General features: G+C 44.6%; 1 protein-coding gene across 1 annotated transcript in view; it reads right to left on the bottom strand.

The window, feature by feature from the left end:
• The window catches only part of atp10a (ATPase phospholipid transporting 10A), a 171996-nt gene that overhangs the window by 133869 nt on the left and 20310 nt on the right, over positions 1-17817 (bottom strand). Inside the window, exon 2 of the mRNA XM_064952702.1 lies at positions 9654-9858. Within this exon, the coding sequence (XP_064808774.1) occupies positions 9654-9858 (205 nt within the window). The remainder of the gene's footprint in view (positions 1-9653; positions 9859-17817) is intronic.

Genomic DNA, 17817 nt, shown 5'->3' with positions numbered 1-17817 from the left:
CATGGCTATATACAGGAAATACCAGGTAATAACATGGCTATATACAGGAAGTACCAGGTAATAACATGGCTATATACAGGGAGTACCAGGTAGTAACATGGCTATATACAGGGAGTACCAGGTAATAACATGGCTATATACAGGAAGTACCAGGTAATAACATGGCTATATACAGGAAGTACCAGGTAATAACATGGCTATATACAGGAAGTACCAGGTAATAACATGGCTAAATACAGGAAGTACCAGGTAATAACATGGCTATATACAGGAAGTACCAGGTAATAACATGGTTATATACATGGAGTAAGAGGTAATAACATGGCTATATACAGTGAGTAACAGGTTATATACAGGGAGTACCAGGTAATAACATGCTTGGTAAACAACAGGTGTAGAATAACAATGAAATGGTACTGACGGGCCCTTCTCAACACTGCAGAGAGAAATAATATAGAAAAATAATAATAAACAAGTATAACTCGTACCAGGTAATAACATGGCTATATACAGGAAATACCAGGTAATAACATGGCTATATACAGGAAGTACCAGGTAATAACATGGTTATATACAGGAGTAACAGGTAATAACATGGCTAAATACAGGGAGTAAGAGGTAATAACATGGTTATATACAGGGAGTACCAGGTAATAACATGGCTAAATACAGGGAGTAAGAGGTAATAACATGGCTATATACAGGTACCAGGTAACCTTGGTAAACAACAGTATAGATAATACACAGTAGCAGCAGCAGCGTGTGATGAGTCAACAGGATAGATAATACACAGTAGCAGCAGCAGCGTGTGATGAGTCAACAGGATAGATAATACACAGTAGCAGCAGCGTATGTGATGAGTCAATACAGGATAGATAATACACAGTAGCAGCAGCAGCAGCGTATGTGATGAGTCAACAGGATAGATAATACACAGTAGCAGCAGCGTGTGATGAGTCAACAGGATAAATAAGACACAGTAGCAACAGCGTGTGATGAACTTTTTGAGTTTGGGTTGCAGGAAGCAAATTTCTGCTTGAAAAAAAGCTAGCCTTGGCTTTTCTAACTCCCTGTGTATATTGATTTCTAGCTTCCCTGAAAAGTTGCATATCACGGGGCTGTTCGATGCTAATGCAGAACGCCATAGGATGTTTTTGTGTTGGTTAAGGGCACTCAGGTCTGGAGAGAACCAAGGGCTATATCTGTTCCTGGCAATGATCGCTGAGATCCTAGTTGAAGACAGCAGAGGTGTATTTTGAGGGCATGTTGGTTAGGATGAGATCTATGAGGGTGCCTGTGTTTAATGATTTGGGGTTGTACCTGGTAGGTTCATTGATAATTTGTGTGAGATTGAGGGCATTAAGCTTAGATTGTAGGATGGCCGGGGTGTTAAGCATGTCCCAGTTTAGGTCACCTAACAGTACGAGCTCTGAAGATAGATGGGGGGGGGGCAATCAATTCACATATCAGGTGTCCAGGGCACAGCTGGGGGCTGAAGTTGGTCTATAGAAAGCGGCAATGGTGAGAGACTTGTTTCTGGAAAGGTGGATTTTTAAAAGTACAAGCTCAAGTTGTTTGGGCACAGACCTGAATAGTAAGACAGAACTCTGCAGGCTAACTCCGCACCCTTCGCACCCTCAGTTATATCTTGTCGGAAAATGTTATAGTTGGGGATGGACATTTCAAGGTTTTGGTGGTCTTCCTAAACCAGGATTCAGACATGGCTAAGACATCCGGGTTGGCAAAGTGTGCTAAGGCAGTGAATAAAACAAACTTAGGGAGGAGGCTTCTAAAGTTAACATGCATGAAACCAAGGCTTTTACGGTTACAGAAGACAACAAATGAGAGCACCTGGGGAGTGGGAGTGGAGCCAGGAACTGCAGGGCCTGATTCACCTCTATCATCAGAGGAGGAGTAGGATGAGGGTACGGCTAAAGGCTATAATGTAACGGCGTTCTTCGTTTGTCGCAAGAAAGTCGGACCGAAATGCAGCGTGTTGGTTACTCATGTTTTTAATAGAACAAATGACGATACATGAAATAACAAAGAAAAAACAACAAACGGAACGTGAAAAAAACCTATACAGCCTGTCTGGTGCACACTAACACAGAGACAGGAACAATCACCCACGAAATACAAAGTGAAAACCAGGCTACCAAAATACGGTTCCCAATCAGAGACAACGAGAATCACCTGACTCTGATTGAGAACCGCCTCAGGCAGCCAAGCCTATACAACACCCCTACTCAGCCGCAATCCCAAATACTACAAACCCCAATACGAAAATACAATACATAAACCCATGTCACACCCTGGCCTAACCAAATATATAACGAAAACACAAAATAAAATGACCAAGGCGTGACATATAAGAACAGGTTCTTACAAGTCCTGAATTACGTCCACAGCATAGATCCAGGATTCCCTTCCTGGTGAAACAGTTCGACACATTTCTTATCCCACTTTCTACTCTGAAAGGCACATTGCCAATAATCTATAGTCAAATTTGATCTCATTAAACAATATTAAATCCTCATGGCAGGAGGAACTGGGCGAAGAAATATCTGATGAACTATGGGAAGGGGCACTCAAAAGGCTATAGAGCTCTTCTATATACGCGCTTGACACGGTCTCATTCAATGCAAAATTTACAAGGATGTGAACCCTAATTGTGTACAATGTAATCCTGCTAATCACGTACACATGTTTTGGTGTTGCCCATTTCTTGTTGGTTTCTGGAAAGACATCTTTAACACACTCTCAGAATTAAGCGGGAAACACAGATCGAGCCAGACCCTTTCATAGCCCTATTTGTGGTTTCCTTACCCACAATACAACTGACCAAAATGAACAAGGATGTAACTGCCTTTGTCACTATGATAGCGAGACGATTCATTTGACTTAGATGGGAATTCTCTATACCCCCATCTCATGCTCTTTGGATTAAATCCATTTTGAATTTCATAGCTGGAAAAAATTCAACACACTCAATGGGTCTCAAGACAAAATCTATGCAATGTGGGCTCCCTTCTTTTCTAATGTTAAACGGCTACATTTCCCTGCAGTTCCAGTGTGATGTACAGTATATATATATATATTGGTGATGTAAGAGGCCTGGTATGTGTATAAATCAAATCAATTTTTATTGGTCACATACACATGGTTAGCAGATGTTAATGTGAGTGCAGTGAAATGCTTGTGCTTGCTTCTAGTTTTGACCATTCAGTAAAATCTAACAAGTAATCTAACAATTTCCAAACGAATACCTAATACACACACGTGTAAAGGAATGAATAAGAATATGTCAATATAAATATATGAATGAGTGATGGTACAGAACGGCATAGGCAAGATGCAGTAGATGGTATAGAGTACAGTATATACATATGAGATGAGTAATGTAGGGTATGTAAACATTATATAAAGTAGCATTGTTTAAAGTGGCTAGTGATACATGTATTACATAAAGATGGCAAGATGCAGTAGATGGTATAGAGTACAGTATATACATATGAGATGAGTAATGTAGGGTATGTAAACATTATATAAAGTGGCATTGTTTGAAGTGATACATTTATTAGAGCCAATTTTGAATTATTAAAGTGGCTAGAGATTTGAGTCAGTATGTTGGCAGCAGGCACTCAATGTTAGTGATGGCTGTTTAACAGTCTGATGGCCTTGAGATTGAAAAAACAGCTTCTGTCTCTCGGTTCCTGCTTTGATGCACCTGTACTGACCTCACCTTCTGGATGATAGCGGTGTGAACAGGCAGTGGCTCGGGTGGTTGTTGTCCTTGATTATCTTTTTGGCCTTCCTGTGACATCGGGTGGTGTAGGTGTCCTGGAGGGCAGGTAGTTTGCCCCGGTGATGCGTTGTGCAGACCTCACTACTACCCTCTGGAGAGCCTTACTGTTGTGGGAGGAGCAGTTGCCGTACCAGGAGGTGATACAGCCCGACAGGATGCTCTCGATTGTGCACCTGTAAAAGTTTGTGAGTGTTTTTGGTGATAAGACAAATTTCTTCAGCCTCCTGAGGTTGAAGAGGCGCTACTGCGCCTTCTTCACCACACTGTCTGTGTGGGTAGATCATTTCAGTTTGTCCGTAATGTGTACGTCGAGGAACTTAAAACTTTCCACCTTCTCCACTACTGACCCACCGATGTGGATAGGGGGTGCTCAGATTGGTCGGACCAGCGTTGACCGGTGTTTCCTGTTTTAGTTTCTGTCTATCGGCTGGGAGCAACAAAATGGAGTCGTGGTCAGATTGGTCGAAACGAGGGAGGGCTTTGTATGCGTCGCAGAAGTTAGAGTAACAATGACCAGAATTTTCCCAGCCCGGGTCGCACATTCGATATGCTGTTAAATGTTGGAGTCTTGTTTTCAGATTAGCCTTGTTAAAAACCCCAGCTACAATAAATACAGCCTCAGGATATGTGGTTTCCAGTTTACATAGAGTCCACTGAAGATCTTTCAGGGCCGTCGAGGTGTCTGCTTGGGGGATGTACACAACTGATTATAATTGAAGAGAATTCTCCTGGTAGATAATGCCGTCGGCATTTGATTGTAAGGAATTCTCGGCGGTGAACAGAAGGGGCAGACGGAGCGGTCTTCTGGTCACACCATGGCTCCGTAAACGGGCACACGCCCCCACCATCGTTGCTTACCAGAGTATACTACTTGTTTCAATGTCAGTCTCTTGACAACAAGGTAGCGAAATCCAAGTATCAAGGGTTGCCTTCCAGAGAGACATCAGAGATTGTAACATTCTCTGTTTCACGGAAATATGGCAACTCGGGATACGTTATCAGAGTCGGTACAGCTACCTGGTTTCTTTCAGAGACCGACAGAAACAAGCATCTCTCTGGTAAGAAGAATGGTGTGGGCGTATGCCTTATGTTTAACGGAGCCATGGTGTGATCATAACAACATACAGGAACTCAAGTCCTTTTGTTCACCTGAGGGTCGGCTACTGGGATCAGATCCAATGTCCTAGGTGGTGGTCCGAACAGAGGATCCACTTCGGGAAAGTCATATTCCTGGTCGTAATATTGGTAAGTTGACGTTGCTCTTATATCCAATAGTTCTTCCCGGCTGTATGTAATAAGACTTGAGATTTCCTGGGGTAATAACAGTGTAATAAATACATAAAAAATATATGCATAATTTCCTAAGAATGCGAAGCGAGGCGGCCATCTGTCGGCGCCTATCCTTGCGGTATAGACGGATGTTAAGGACTGTATTATCTGTGCTTGTTAACAACTGTATTGAAAAAAAAATTTATTTCTATTTTTTATGTCTCACTCTGTTTTGCTGTATTGTTGTCTTTGATGTGTTGTTTTATATTACTACCAAATAACTTACAAGTGCAATTATTTTGTAAATGCTGGTGTTGTAAATTCAATAAACAAAGTAAAAAATATATGTTTTAAATAGTTAAGAAAAATCAACAAAAACATGCCAATTTGAAAAATAAGCCAGGAGTTGTTTGAGCCAGAATAAAGATGACTTTCGAGTGTATAAAAGCAACAGATACCATTAATAAGAAGGGGCTAGAAGTGTCTTATATGGTGAGCTACCGAGTGGCTAGGACAGGCAGGCCTCATACTATTGTGGAGGACTTAATTCTCCCTGCTGCCACAGATATGGCTGGGTCAATGCTGGGGGAAAAGGCCCAAGAAAGTATACAGACAATGACTTCATCAAACAACACTGTTTCCCGGCGCATCAGTGACATGGCAGGAGATGTTTTGAAACAATTACTGCTTCACATACAAGCCAGTGAATTCTATGCGTTTACAGCAGGATGAGTCAACAAACATAGCGGGCCTGGCACAGCTCCTGGTATATGTCCGTTACGTTTACGGGGGTTAATTAAGGATCCTCTTCTGCAAACCACTGGATACCAGGACAACAGGAGAGGATATTTTTAAAGTTTTGTGACATCAAATGGACTTTGGTGGTCAAGATGTGTTGGTATCTGTACTGACGGAGCAAAAGCCATGACAGGGAGACATAGTGAAGTGGTAACGCACGTGCAAGCAGTTGCTCCCGACACCACTTGGGTACACTGCAGCATCCACTGAGAGGCTCTTGGGTCCACTGCAGCATCCACCTAGAGGCTCTTGGGTACACTGCAGCATCCACTGAGAGGCTCTTGGGTACACTGCAGCATCCACTGAGAGGCTCTTAGGTCCACTGCAGCATCCACCGAGAGGCTCTTGGGTCCACTGCAGCATCCACCGAGAGGCTCTTGGGTACACTGCAGCATCCACCTAGAGGCTCTTGGGTACACTGCAGCATCCACCTAGACGCTCTTAGGTCCACTGCAGCATCCACCGAGAGGTTTTGGGTACACTGCAGCATCTACCTAGAGGCTCTTGGGTACACTGCAGCATCCACCGAGAGGCTCTTGGGTAAACTGCAGCATCCACTGAGAGGCTCTTGGGTACACTGCAGCATCCACCGAGAGGCTCTTGGGTACACTGCAGCATCCACCGAGAGGCTCTTGGGTACACTGCAGCATCCACTGAGAGGCTCTTGGGTACACTGCAGCATCCACCGTAGGCTCTTGCTCCCAAGGGAATACCTGACAGCTTGAAAGACGTTTTGGACACTATAGTGAAAATGGTTAACTTTGTTAAAACAAGGCCCCTGAACTCTTGTGTATTTTCTGCATTATGCAATGATTGGGCACTTGACCATGATCGCTTTTACAACATACAGAAGTGGGGTGTATCGACACCTATTTTTAACGACTGGCTTAAAGTTCTTTTTGATGTTTTTTCTCGCCTGAATGTTCTGAATCTGGGATTACAGGGACTCTATTTTTTATTTTTTTCAACTTTATTTAACCAGGCAAGTCAGTTAAGAACAAATTCTTATTTTCAATGACGGCCTAGGAACAGTGGGTTAACTGCCTGTTCAGGGGCGGAACGACAGATTTGTAACTTGTCAGCTCGGGATTTGAACTTGCAACCTTCCGGTTACTAGCCCAATGCTCTAACCACTAAGCTACCCTGCCCCCAGGGCGTCAGAACTCTATTCAATGTGCGGGACAAAATTGAGGCTATGATTAAGAAGTTGGAGCTCTTCTCTGTCTGCATTAAAACTGGTTAGAATTTCTGCCTGACTGACGGGCCCAAAGTAAACCTCCTGTTACTCAGTCCCAGAAGCCAGGATATGCATATAATTGGTACCATTGGTTGGAAAACACTTTGAAGTGTGTAGAAATGTTACAATAATGTATGAGACTATAACACAATTGATATGGTAGAAGGAATTCAAAGAAAAACCAACCAAAATTATATTTTTTCAGATCCCATGCTCTTACAATGGAAAGCTATGGGTCCTATGCAATTCCATCTCCCAGATTGCAATTCCTATGGCTTCCACTAGATGTCAACAGTCTGTTCGAAGTTATAGAATTATTTCTTCCAAAACAAGGAAGAATTGAGAAGATTGAGTTGAGTTGAGTTGAATTGAGTTTTGGTACTCATAGTTGGAAATCAGTCTCTGGGCGCGTGACGAAGAGGACGCACACTTGCTAATTTTATTTTTTTATTGAACAAACTTTTTCCGTATGAAACATTATAGTTAATTTACATTTTAGGGTACGTGAGGATTGACTAGAAACGTAGTTTGACTGGTCCGCAGTTTTAGGAAGCTGGGGACCACCCATCTGTGTTTGATTGTTAAATGTAAGGTCTCACCAGGTCTAGGAAGCTGGGGACCACCAGTCTGTGGTTGATTGTTAAATGTATAGTCTCACCAGGTCTAGGAAGCTGGGGACCACCAGTCTGTGGTTGATTGTTAAATGTATAGTCTCACCAGGTCTAGGAAGCTGGGGACCACCAGTCTGTGGTTGATTGTTAAATGTATAGTCTCACCAGGTCTAGGAAGCTGGGGACCACCAGTCTGTGGTTGATTGTTAAATGTATAGTCTCACCAGGTCTAGGAAGCTGGGGACCACCAGTCTGTGGTTGATTGTTAAATGTATAGTCTCACCAGGTCTAGGAAGCTGGGGACCACCAGTCTGTGGTTGATTGTTAAATGTATAGTCTCACCAGGTCTAGGAAGCTGGGGACCACCAGTCTGTGGTTGATTGTTAAATGTATAGTCTCACCAGGTCTAGGAAGCTGGGGACCACCAGTCTGTGGTTGATTGTTAAATGTATAGTCTCACCAGGTCTAGGAAGCTGGGGACCACCAGTCTGTGGATGATTGTTAAATGTATAGTCTCACCAGGTCTAGGAAGCTGGGGACCACCAGTCTGTGGTTGATTGGACTCACCAGGTCTAGGAAGCTGGGGACCACCAGTCTGTGGTTGATTGTTAAATGTATAGTCTCACCAGGTCTAGGAAGCTGGGGACCACCAGTCTGAGGTTGATTGTTAAATGTATATAGTCTCACCAGGTCTAGGAAGCTGGGGACCACCAGTCTGTGGTTGATTGTTAAATGTATAGTCTCACCAGGTCTAGGAAGCTGGGGACCACCAGTCTGTGGTTGATTGTTAAATGTATAGTCTCACCAGGTCTAGGAAGCTGGGGACCACCAGTCTGTGGTTGATTGTTAAATGTATATAGTCTCACCAGGTCTAGGAAGCTGGGGACCACCAGTCTGTGGTTGATTGTTAAATGTATAGTCTCACCAGGTCTAGGAAGCTGGGGACCACCAGTCTGAGGTTGATTGTTAAATGTATAGTCTCACCAGGTCTAGGAAGCTGGGGACCACCAGTCTGAGGTTGATTGTTAAATGTATAGTCTCACCAGGTCTAGGAAGCTGGGGACCACCAGTCTGTGGTTGATTGTTAAATGTATAGTCTCACCAGGTCTAGGAAGCTGGGGACCACCAGTCTGTGGTTGATTGTTAAATGTATAGTCTCACCAGGTCTAGGAAGCTGGGGACCACCAGTCAGAGGTTGATTGTTAAATGTATATAGTCTCACCAGGTCTAGGAAGCTGGGGACCACCAGTCTGAGGTTGATTGTTAAATGTATAGTCTCACCAGGTCTAGGAAGCTGGGGACCACCAGTCTGTGGTTGTTGTTAAATGTATAGTCTCACCAGGTCTAGGAAGCTGGGGACCACCAGTCTGTGTTTGATTGTTAAATGTATAGTCTCACCAGGTCTAGGAAGCTGGGGACCACCAGTCTGTGGTTGATTGTTAAATGTATAGTCTCACCAGGTCTAGGAAGCTGGGGACCACCAGTCTGTGGTTGATTGTTAAATGTATAGTCTCACCAGGTCTAGGAAGCTGGGGACCACCAGTCTGTGGTTGATTGTTAAATGTATAGTCTCACCAGGTCTAGGAAGCTGGGGACCACCAGTCTGTGGTTGATTGTTAAATGTATAGTCTCACCAGGTCTAGGAAGCTGGGGACCACCAGTCAGAGGTTGATTGTTAAATGTATATAGTCTCACCAGGTCTAGGAAGCTGGGGACCACCCGTCTGTGGTTGATTGTTAAATGTATAGTCTCACCAGGTCTAGGAAGCTGGGGACCACCAGTCTGTGGTTGATTGTTAAATGTATAGTCTCACCAGGTCTAGGAAGCTGGGGACCACCAGTCTGAGGTTGATTGTTAAATGTATATAGTCTCACCAGGTCTAGGAAGCTGGGGACCACCCGTCTGTGGTTGATTGTTAAATGTATAGTCTCACCAGGTCTAGGAAGCTGCTGACCACCCGTCTCTGTTTGAGGTTGGTCTCTCCATCCAGGGTAGCTGTCTCGATGTGGACCAGGCGGTCCGGGTCGCTGGAACTGAGCAGTAGAACATCTGCAGGCAGGATCTCATTACAGCGCAGTCTAATGAAATCCCCAACACGCGCCTCCTTCCAGAACCGCTCCATGTACTGGTGCTCTGGCCTAGAGGAACAAGACAGGGGACAGTTATCCAGAAGGCCTGTTATTATGAATTGAAAACTGGTCAATGTGTGGAGAAATTCTGGATACAAATAAGACGAACTTCAACATTTAAGAATTAAACAATGTTTAAGAGAGAGACCAAAACGACTCTTCATAATAATCAAATCAAACTTTGTCACATGCGTCAAAAACAACAGGTGTCGACTTTCCCTTGAAATGCTTACAAGCCCTCAACCCTTTACCAAGTAGACTAAAATAAAGTAATAATAAAAAGTAACACAATAAGAAAAACAATAACGAGACCATATACAGGGTGTTACGGTACAGAGTCAATGTGGAGGCTATATACAGGGGGCACCGGTACAGAGTCAATGTGGAGGCCATATACAGGGGACACCGGTACAGAGTCAATGTGGAGGCTATATACAGGGGCACCGGTACAGAGTCAATGTGGAGGCTATATACAGGGGCACCGGTACAGAGTCAATGTGGAGGCTATATACAGGGGGCACCGGTACAGAGTCAATGTGGAGGCTATATACAGGGGTACCGGTACAGAGTCAATGTGGAGGCTATATACAGGGGGCACCGGTACAGAGTCAATGTGGAGGCTATATACAGGGTATTACGGTACAGAGTCAATGTGGAGGCTATATACAGGGGTACGGTACAGAGTCAATGTGGAGGCTGTATACAGGGGGCACCGGTACAGAGTCAATGTGGAGGCTATATACAGGGGCACCGGTACAGAGTCAATGTGGAGGCTATATACAGGGGGCACCGGTACAGAGTCAATGTGGAGGCTATATACAGGGGGCACCGGTACAGAGTCAATGTGGAGGTTATATACAGGGTGTTACGGTACAGAGTCAATGTGGAGGCTATATACAGGGTATTACGGTACAGAGTCAATGTGGAGGCTATATACAGGGGTACCGGTACAGAGTCAATGTGGAGGCTATATACAGGGGGTACCGGTACAGAGTCAATGTGGAGGCTATATACAGGGGTACCGGTACAGAGTCAATGTGGAGGCTATATACAGGGGTACCGGTACAGAGTCAATGTGGAGGCTATATACAGGGGTACCGGTACAGAGACAATGTGGAGGCTATATACAGGGGTACCGGTACAGAGTCAATGTGGAGGCTATATACAGCGGGTACCGGTACAGAGACAATGTGGAGGCTATATACAGGGGGTACCGGTACAGAGTCAATGTGGAGGCTATATACAGGGGCTACCGGTACAGAGACAATGTGGAGGCTATATACAGGGGCTACCGGTACAGAGACAATGTGGAGGCTATATACAGGGGGCACCGGTACAGAGTCAATGTGGAGGCTATATACAGGGTGTACCGGTACAGAGTCAATGTGGAGGCTATATACAGGGTGTACCGGTACAGAGTCAATGTGGAGGCTATATACAGGGGGCACCGGTACAGAGTCAATGTGGAGGCTATATACAGGGGGTACCGGTACAGAGTCAATGTGGAGGCTATATACAGGGGGTACCGGTACAGAGTCAATGTGGAGGCTATATACAGGGGGTACCGGTACAGAGTCAATGTGGAGGCTATATACAGGGGCACCGGTACAGAGACAATGTGGAGGCTATATACAGGGGGCACCAGTACAGAGTCTCTGTGGAGGCTATATACAGGGGGCACCGGTACAGAGTCAATGTGGAGGCTATATACAGGGGCACCGGTACAGAGTCAATGTGGAGGCTATATACAGGGGGCACCGGTACAGAGTCAATGTGGAGGTTATATACAGGGTGTTACGGTACAGAGTCAATGTGGAGGCTATATACAGGGTATTACGGTACAGAGTCAATGTGGAGGCTATATACAGGGGGTACCGGTACAGAGTCAATGTGGAGGCTATATACAGGGGTACCGGTACAGAGTCAATGTGGAGGCTATATACAGGGGGTACCGGTACAGAGTCAATGTGGAGGCTATATACAGGGGGTACCGGTACAGAGTCAATGTGGAGGCTATATACAGGGGCTACCGGTACAGAGACAATGTGGAGGCTATATACAGGGGTACCGGTACAGAGTCAATGTGGAGGCTATATACAGGGGGTACCGGTACAGAGACAATGTGGAGGCTATATACAGGGGGTACCGGTACAGAGTCAATGTGGAGGCTATATACAGGGGCTACCGGTACAGAGACAATGTGGAGGCTATATACAGGGGCTACCGGTACAGAGACAATGTGGAGGCTATATACAGGGGGCACCGGTACAGAGTCAATGTGGAGGCTATATACACAGTGTACCGGTGCAGAGTCAATGTGGAGGCTATATACACAGTGTACCGGTACAGAGTCAATGTGGAGGCTATATACAGGGGGTACCGGTACAGAGTCAATGTGGAGGCTATATACAGGGTACCGGTACAGAGTCAATGTGGAGGCTATATACAGGGGGTACCAGTACAGAGTCAATGTGGAGGCTATATACAGGGGATACCGGTACAGAGTCAATGTGGAGGCTATATACAGGGGCTACCGGTACAGAGACAATGTGGAGGCTATATACAGGGGTACCGGTACAGAGTCAATGTGGAGACTATAAACAGGGTATTACGGTACAGAGTCAATGTGGAGGCTATATACAGGGGGTACCGGTACAGAGTCAATGTGGAGGCTATATACAGGGGCTACCGGTACAGAGACAATGTGGAAGCTATATATAGGGGGTACCGGTACAGAGTCAATGTGGAGACTATATACAGGGGGTACGGTACAGAGTCAATGTGGAGGTTATATACAGGGGGTACCGGTACAGAGTCAATGTGGAGGCTATATACAGGGGGCACCGGTACAGAGTCAATGCGGAGGCTATATACAGGGGGTACCGGTACAGAGTCAATGTGCAGGCTATATACAGGGGGTACCGGTACAGAGTCAATGTGGAGGCTATATACAGGGGCTACCGGTACAGAGTCAATGCGGAGGCTATATACAGGGGGCACCGGTACAGAGTCAATGCGGAGGCTATATACAGGGGCTACCGGTACAGAGACAATGTGGAAGCTATATACAGGGGGTACCGGTACAGAGTCAATGTGGAGACTATATACAGGGGTACCGGTACAGAGTCAATGTGGAGGTTATATACAGGGGTACCGGTACAGAGTCAATGTGGAGGCTATATACAGGGGGCACCGGTACAGAGTCAATGTGGAGACTATAAACAGGGTATTACGGTACAGAGTCAATGTGGAGGCTATATACAGGGTATTACGGTACAGAGTCAATGTGGAGGCTATATACAGGGGCTACCGGTACAGAGACAATGTGGAGGCTATATACAGGGGGTACCGGTACAGAGTCAATGTGGAGGTTATATACAGGGGTACCGGTACAGAGTCAATGTGGAGGCTATATACAGGGGCTACCGGTACAGAGTCAATGTGGAGGCTATAAACAGGGTATTACGGTACAGAGTCAATGTGGAGGCTATATACAGGGGCTACCGGTACAGAGTCAATGTGGAGGCTATATACAGGGGCTACCGGTACAGAGACAATGTGGAGGCTATATACAGGGGGTACCGGTACAGAGTCAATGTGGAGGTTATATACAGGGGTACCGGTACAGAGTCAATGTGGAGGCTATATACAGGGGGCACCGGTACAGAGTCAATGTGGAGGCTATATACAGGGGCTACCGGTACAGAGTCAATGTGGAGGCTATATACAGGGGTACCAGTACAGAGTCAATGTGGAGGCTATATACAGGGGGCACCGGTACAGAGTCAATGTGGAGGCTATATACAGGGGGCACCGGTACAGAGTCAATGTGGAGGCTATATACAGGGGTACCGGTACAGAGTCAATGTGGAGGCTATATACAGGGGCACTGGTACCGAGTCAGTGTGCAGGGGTACAGGCTAGTTGAGGTAATCTGTACATGTCGGTGGGGGCGAAGTGACCTCATCATTGTCAGTGATTTAATTTATATATATGTACATGGGGTGTGAATAATTTTGAAATAACACATATGGAATCATAAAGTAAACAAAAAAGGTGTTAAATAAAATAGTAAACGTATTTTAAGTATTTTAGATTCTTCAAAGTAGCCACCCTTTGCCTTGATGACATCTTTGCACACAAGGCACTCAGCTTCATGAGGTAGTCACCTGGAATGCTTTTCCAACCGTCTTGAAGGAGTTCCCACATATGCTGAGCACTTGTTGGCTGCTTTTCCTTCACTCTGTGATCCAACTCATCCCAAACCATCTCAATTGGGATGAGGTCAGGTGATTGTGGAGGCCAGGTCATCTGATGCAGCACTCCATCACTCTCCTTATTGGTCAAATAGCCCTTACACAGCCTGGATGTGTGTCGGGTCATTGTCCTGTTGAAAAACAAATGATAGTCCCCCTAAACCCAAACCAGATGGGATGGCGTATTGCAGAATGTTGTAGTAGCCATGGTGGTTAAGTGTGCCTTAAATTCTAAATAAATCACTGTCAGTGCCACCCAGCAAAGAACCATCACACCACCTCCTCCATGCTTCACGGCGGGAACCACACATGCTCAAATTTGGACTCATCAGACCAAAGGACAGATGTCCATTGCTCGTGTTTCTTGGCCCAAGCAAATCTGTTATTATTATTATTCTGAGGTTGGTATCTCTAATGAAGTTATCCTCTGCAGCAGAATGATGGCATATCCCAGCTGATTCACGCAGTCTCCTCTGAACAGTTGATGTTGACATGTGTCTGTTACTTGAACTCTGTGAATCATCTACTTGGGCTGCAATTTCTGAGGCTGGTAACTCTAATGAACTTATCCTCTGCAGCAGAGATAACTTCCTCTGAAGGCAGAAGGCAGGGTCGATTTGACTGACAGATTCCTTGTTCCTCTGAAGGCAGGGTCGATATGACTGCCCGGAGTCTTTGTCTGCAGGACAGAGAACTGGACAGAAAACCCTCCCTCTCGTTTGTTCTTCCCACCTTCCCTCCTCAACCGACCTTGGTAACCTTCCCTCCTCAACCTTCCCTCCTAACATTTACCCTTCCCCTGGTAACTCCCCCTCCTCACCCCTCCCCTGGTAACTCCCCCTCCTCAAATCAGAGTTAATTTTATGTGCTCTAGAGAGCATATACTCAGTTTTTCCTGCATTCAATACTAATTTCAGGTCAATAACATTGTTCTGTAATACATTGAAGGCAGACTGTAGTTCAGATAGCGCCTGGTCAACCTTGGGGTCAAACACAACATCATCAGCATACAAGTGGAGATAAAACGTTTTTTTATTTTTTTACAGACAAGTCGATATTGTTAATGTAAACAGTAAAAAGTACAGGACCCAGAATGGCCTCCTTCAGGTCACCTTTCGCAATATCCAGAAAACCTGGTTTAACACCATCAGCAGATACACATCGAGTTGTACATCTGTCATTATTAAACCAGTTTAAACCAACTCAACATAAAAGAGTGGTTCAAGTCAAAAAACGTGTTTTATAAATTGTACAACTGCTGATGAAACTAAAACTGGAAAAGTGTGATTCTATTGTAATCAGTGTTATTTCCAAAAAGTTGCGGTTTCAAAATACAATCTACATAGGACCTTCTAATCAGCAGTTTTTGTATGGGCGGGGGTTGTTTGTTTGTGGTGACATCACCACGCTGTGAATTGATTAATAGACCAATAACAAACAGCGTTCCAACCCACACTGACAATAGCAGACCGTTTTTGGTTTTCCCCAGCCCACTCAGACCACTCCCATGCAGTACTCGTCTTGCTAAAAAAAGAAGCTATTTTTTCCCCCATTTTAATGGAAATCTATTACAATAAGATACTTGATTGTTACCCAAAATTGATTTTGATACGGATATTTAAAATGTAAAAAAAACACTGCATTTTGGCATTTTAAAGAAAACTGGGCAAATACGCAGAAAATATTCAGCATTCTTGTTCCTCTGGAACTTGCAACTGTCTGAACTCCAGCCAAGGAAAACAGGCTGCAATATCAAAGGAAATAATATCAAACCCGTAAAATATCAAACCAGGAAATAATATCAAACCAGGAAATGATATCAAACCAGGAAATAATATCAAACCAGGAAATGATATCAAACCAGAAAATGATATCAAACCAGGAAATGATATCAAACCAGGAAATGATATCAAACCAGGAAATGATGTCAAACCAGGAAATGATATCAAACCAGGAAATGATATCAAACCAAATCAAAACAGCTGTGATCGTTTATATAAACGGATCTAAAAGCCACACAAAGCACAGGATTGGGTAACAATGTCATGCATCAACACCTGCTTGAGTCTGGTCCTCAACAGGAAATCATAGGTATTTCTATTGTCACTGGAAAGCTACTAGGTGATTACGTCTTTCTAAACTCAGCTGGGGAGAATTCAGTCAGTGTGTCACTCAATAAATAAATCAGGAGTGACAATGTGCTTAACAAGTCACATAATGAGTTGCATAATAGTGTTGAACAACTACCTCATCTCTGTACCCCACACATACATATAATTGTAAGGTCCCTCAGTCAAGCAGTGAATATCAAACACAGATTCAACACAGTTGCCAGAGAAGAAGGAACCCGCTCAGGGATTTTACCATGAGGCCAATGGTAACTTTCAAACATTTGCAGAGTTCAATGGCTGTGATAGAACATTGAGGATGGATTCACAACATTGCTCCATAATACTAACCTACTTGACAGAGTGAAGATAAGAACGTCTATACAGAATAAAATTATTCCAAAACATGCATCCTGTTTGCAGTAAGGCACTAAAGTAATACCGTAAAACATTTGGCAAAGCAATTCACTATTTGTCCTGAATACAAAGTGTTGTGTTATATTGGAGTTGCCCCAAACATGTCACTGAGTACCACTTTCCATATTTTCAAGCATAGTGGTGGCTGCATCATGTTTTGGGTATGTTTGTAATCATTAAGAACTGGGGAGTTTTTCAGGATAAAAAATAAATGGAATGGAGCTAAGCTCAGGGCAAATCCTAGAGGAAAACCTGGTTCAGTCTGCTTTCCAGACACTAGGAGATTAATTCAGGACAATAACCTAAAACAGAAGGCCAAATCTACACTGGAGTTGCTTACCAAGAAGACAGTGAATGTTTCTGAGAGGCCTAGTTACAGTTGACTTAAATCTACTTGAAAATCTATGGCAAAACTTCATAATGGTTGGATAGCAATGACCAACTTGACAGAGCGTGTCTTTGAACGGGGTATGGTAGTAGGTGCCAGGCGCACCGGTTTGTGTGTGTCAAGAACTGCAACGCTGCTGGGTTTTTCCACACTCAACAGTTTCCTGTGAGTATAAAGAATGGTCCACCACCCAAAGGACAACCAGCCAACTTGACAACTGTGGGAAGCATTGGAGTCAACATGGACCAGCATCCCTGAGGGACGCTTTCACCACCTTGCAGAGTCCATGGCACAACGAATTGAGGCTGTTCTGACGTCAAACAGGGGGCAACTCAATATTAGGAAGGTCTAAATCAAAACCTGTTGGCTTAATCTGTGTCTGGGAAACCGACGACGTTTTGATATATGATCAAGTCTAAGCCAAGTCCGTGACTGGCTCCTAGCATCTCTAGTTTCCACTGGCTTTTATCAAGAACCAGGTGTCTGACAACAAAAACACTAAGCCAGATCAGAGAGGCCACGAACCTCAGCCAGGTCAATCTGAAGTTATGAGGGGAAAAAACCTATAAATACATCCCGGCAGTAAGGGAAGGGGAGAAACATCCCGGCAGTAAGGGAAGGGGAGAAACATCCCGGCAGTAAGGGAAGGGGAGAAACATCCCGGCAGTAAGGGAAGGGGAGAAACATCCCGGCAGTAAGGGAAGGGAGAAACATCCCGGCAGTAAGGGAAGAGGAGAAACATCCCGGCAGTAAGGGAAGAGGAGAAACATTCTCTGTTTGACAGGTTCACTGTCCATTC

This window comes from Oncorhynchus masou, chromosome 31, assembly GCF_036934945.1.
Source record: "Oncorhynchus masou masou isolate Uvic2021 chromosome 31, UVic_Omas_1.1, whole genome shotgun sequence".
Lineage (NCBI taxonomy): Eukaryota > Metazoa > Chordata > Actinopteri > Salmoniformes > Salmonidae > Oncorhynchus > Oncorhynchus masou.
Note: the sequence above shows the minus strand (reverse complement) of the source record. Positions and strands in the feature narration are given on the sequence as shown.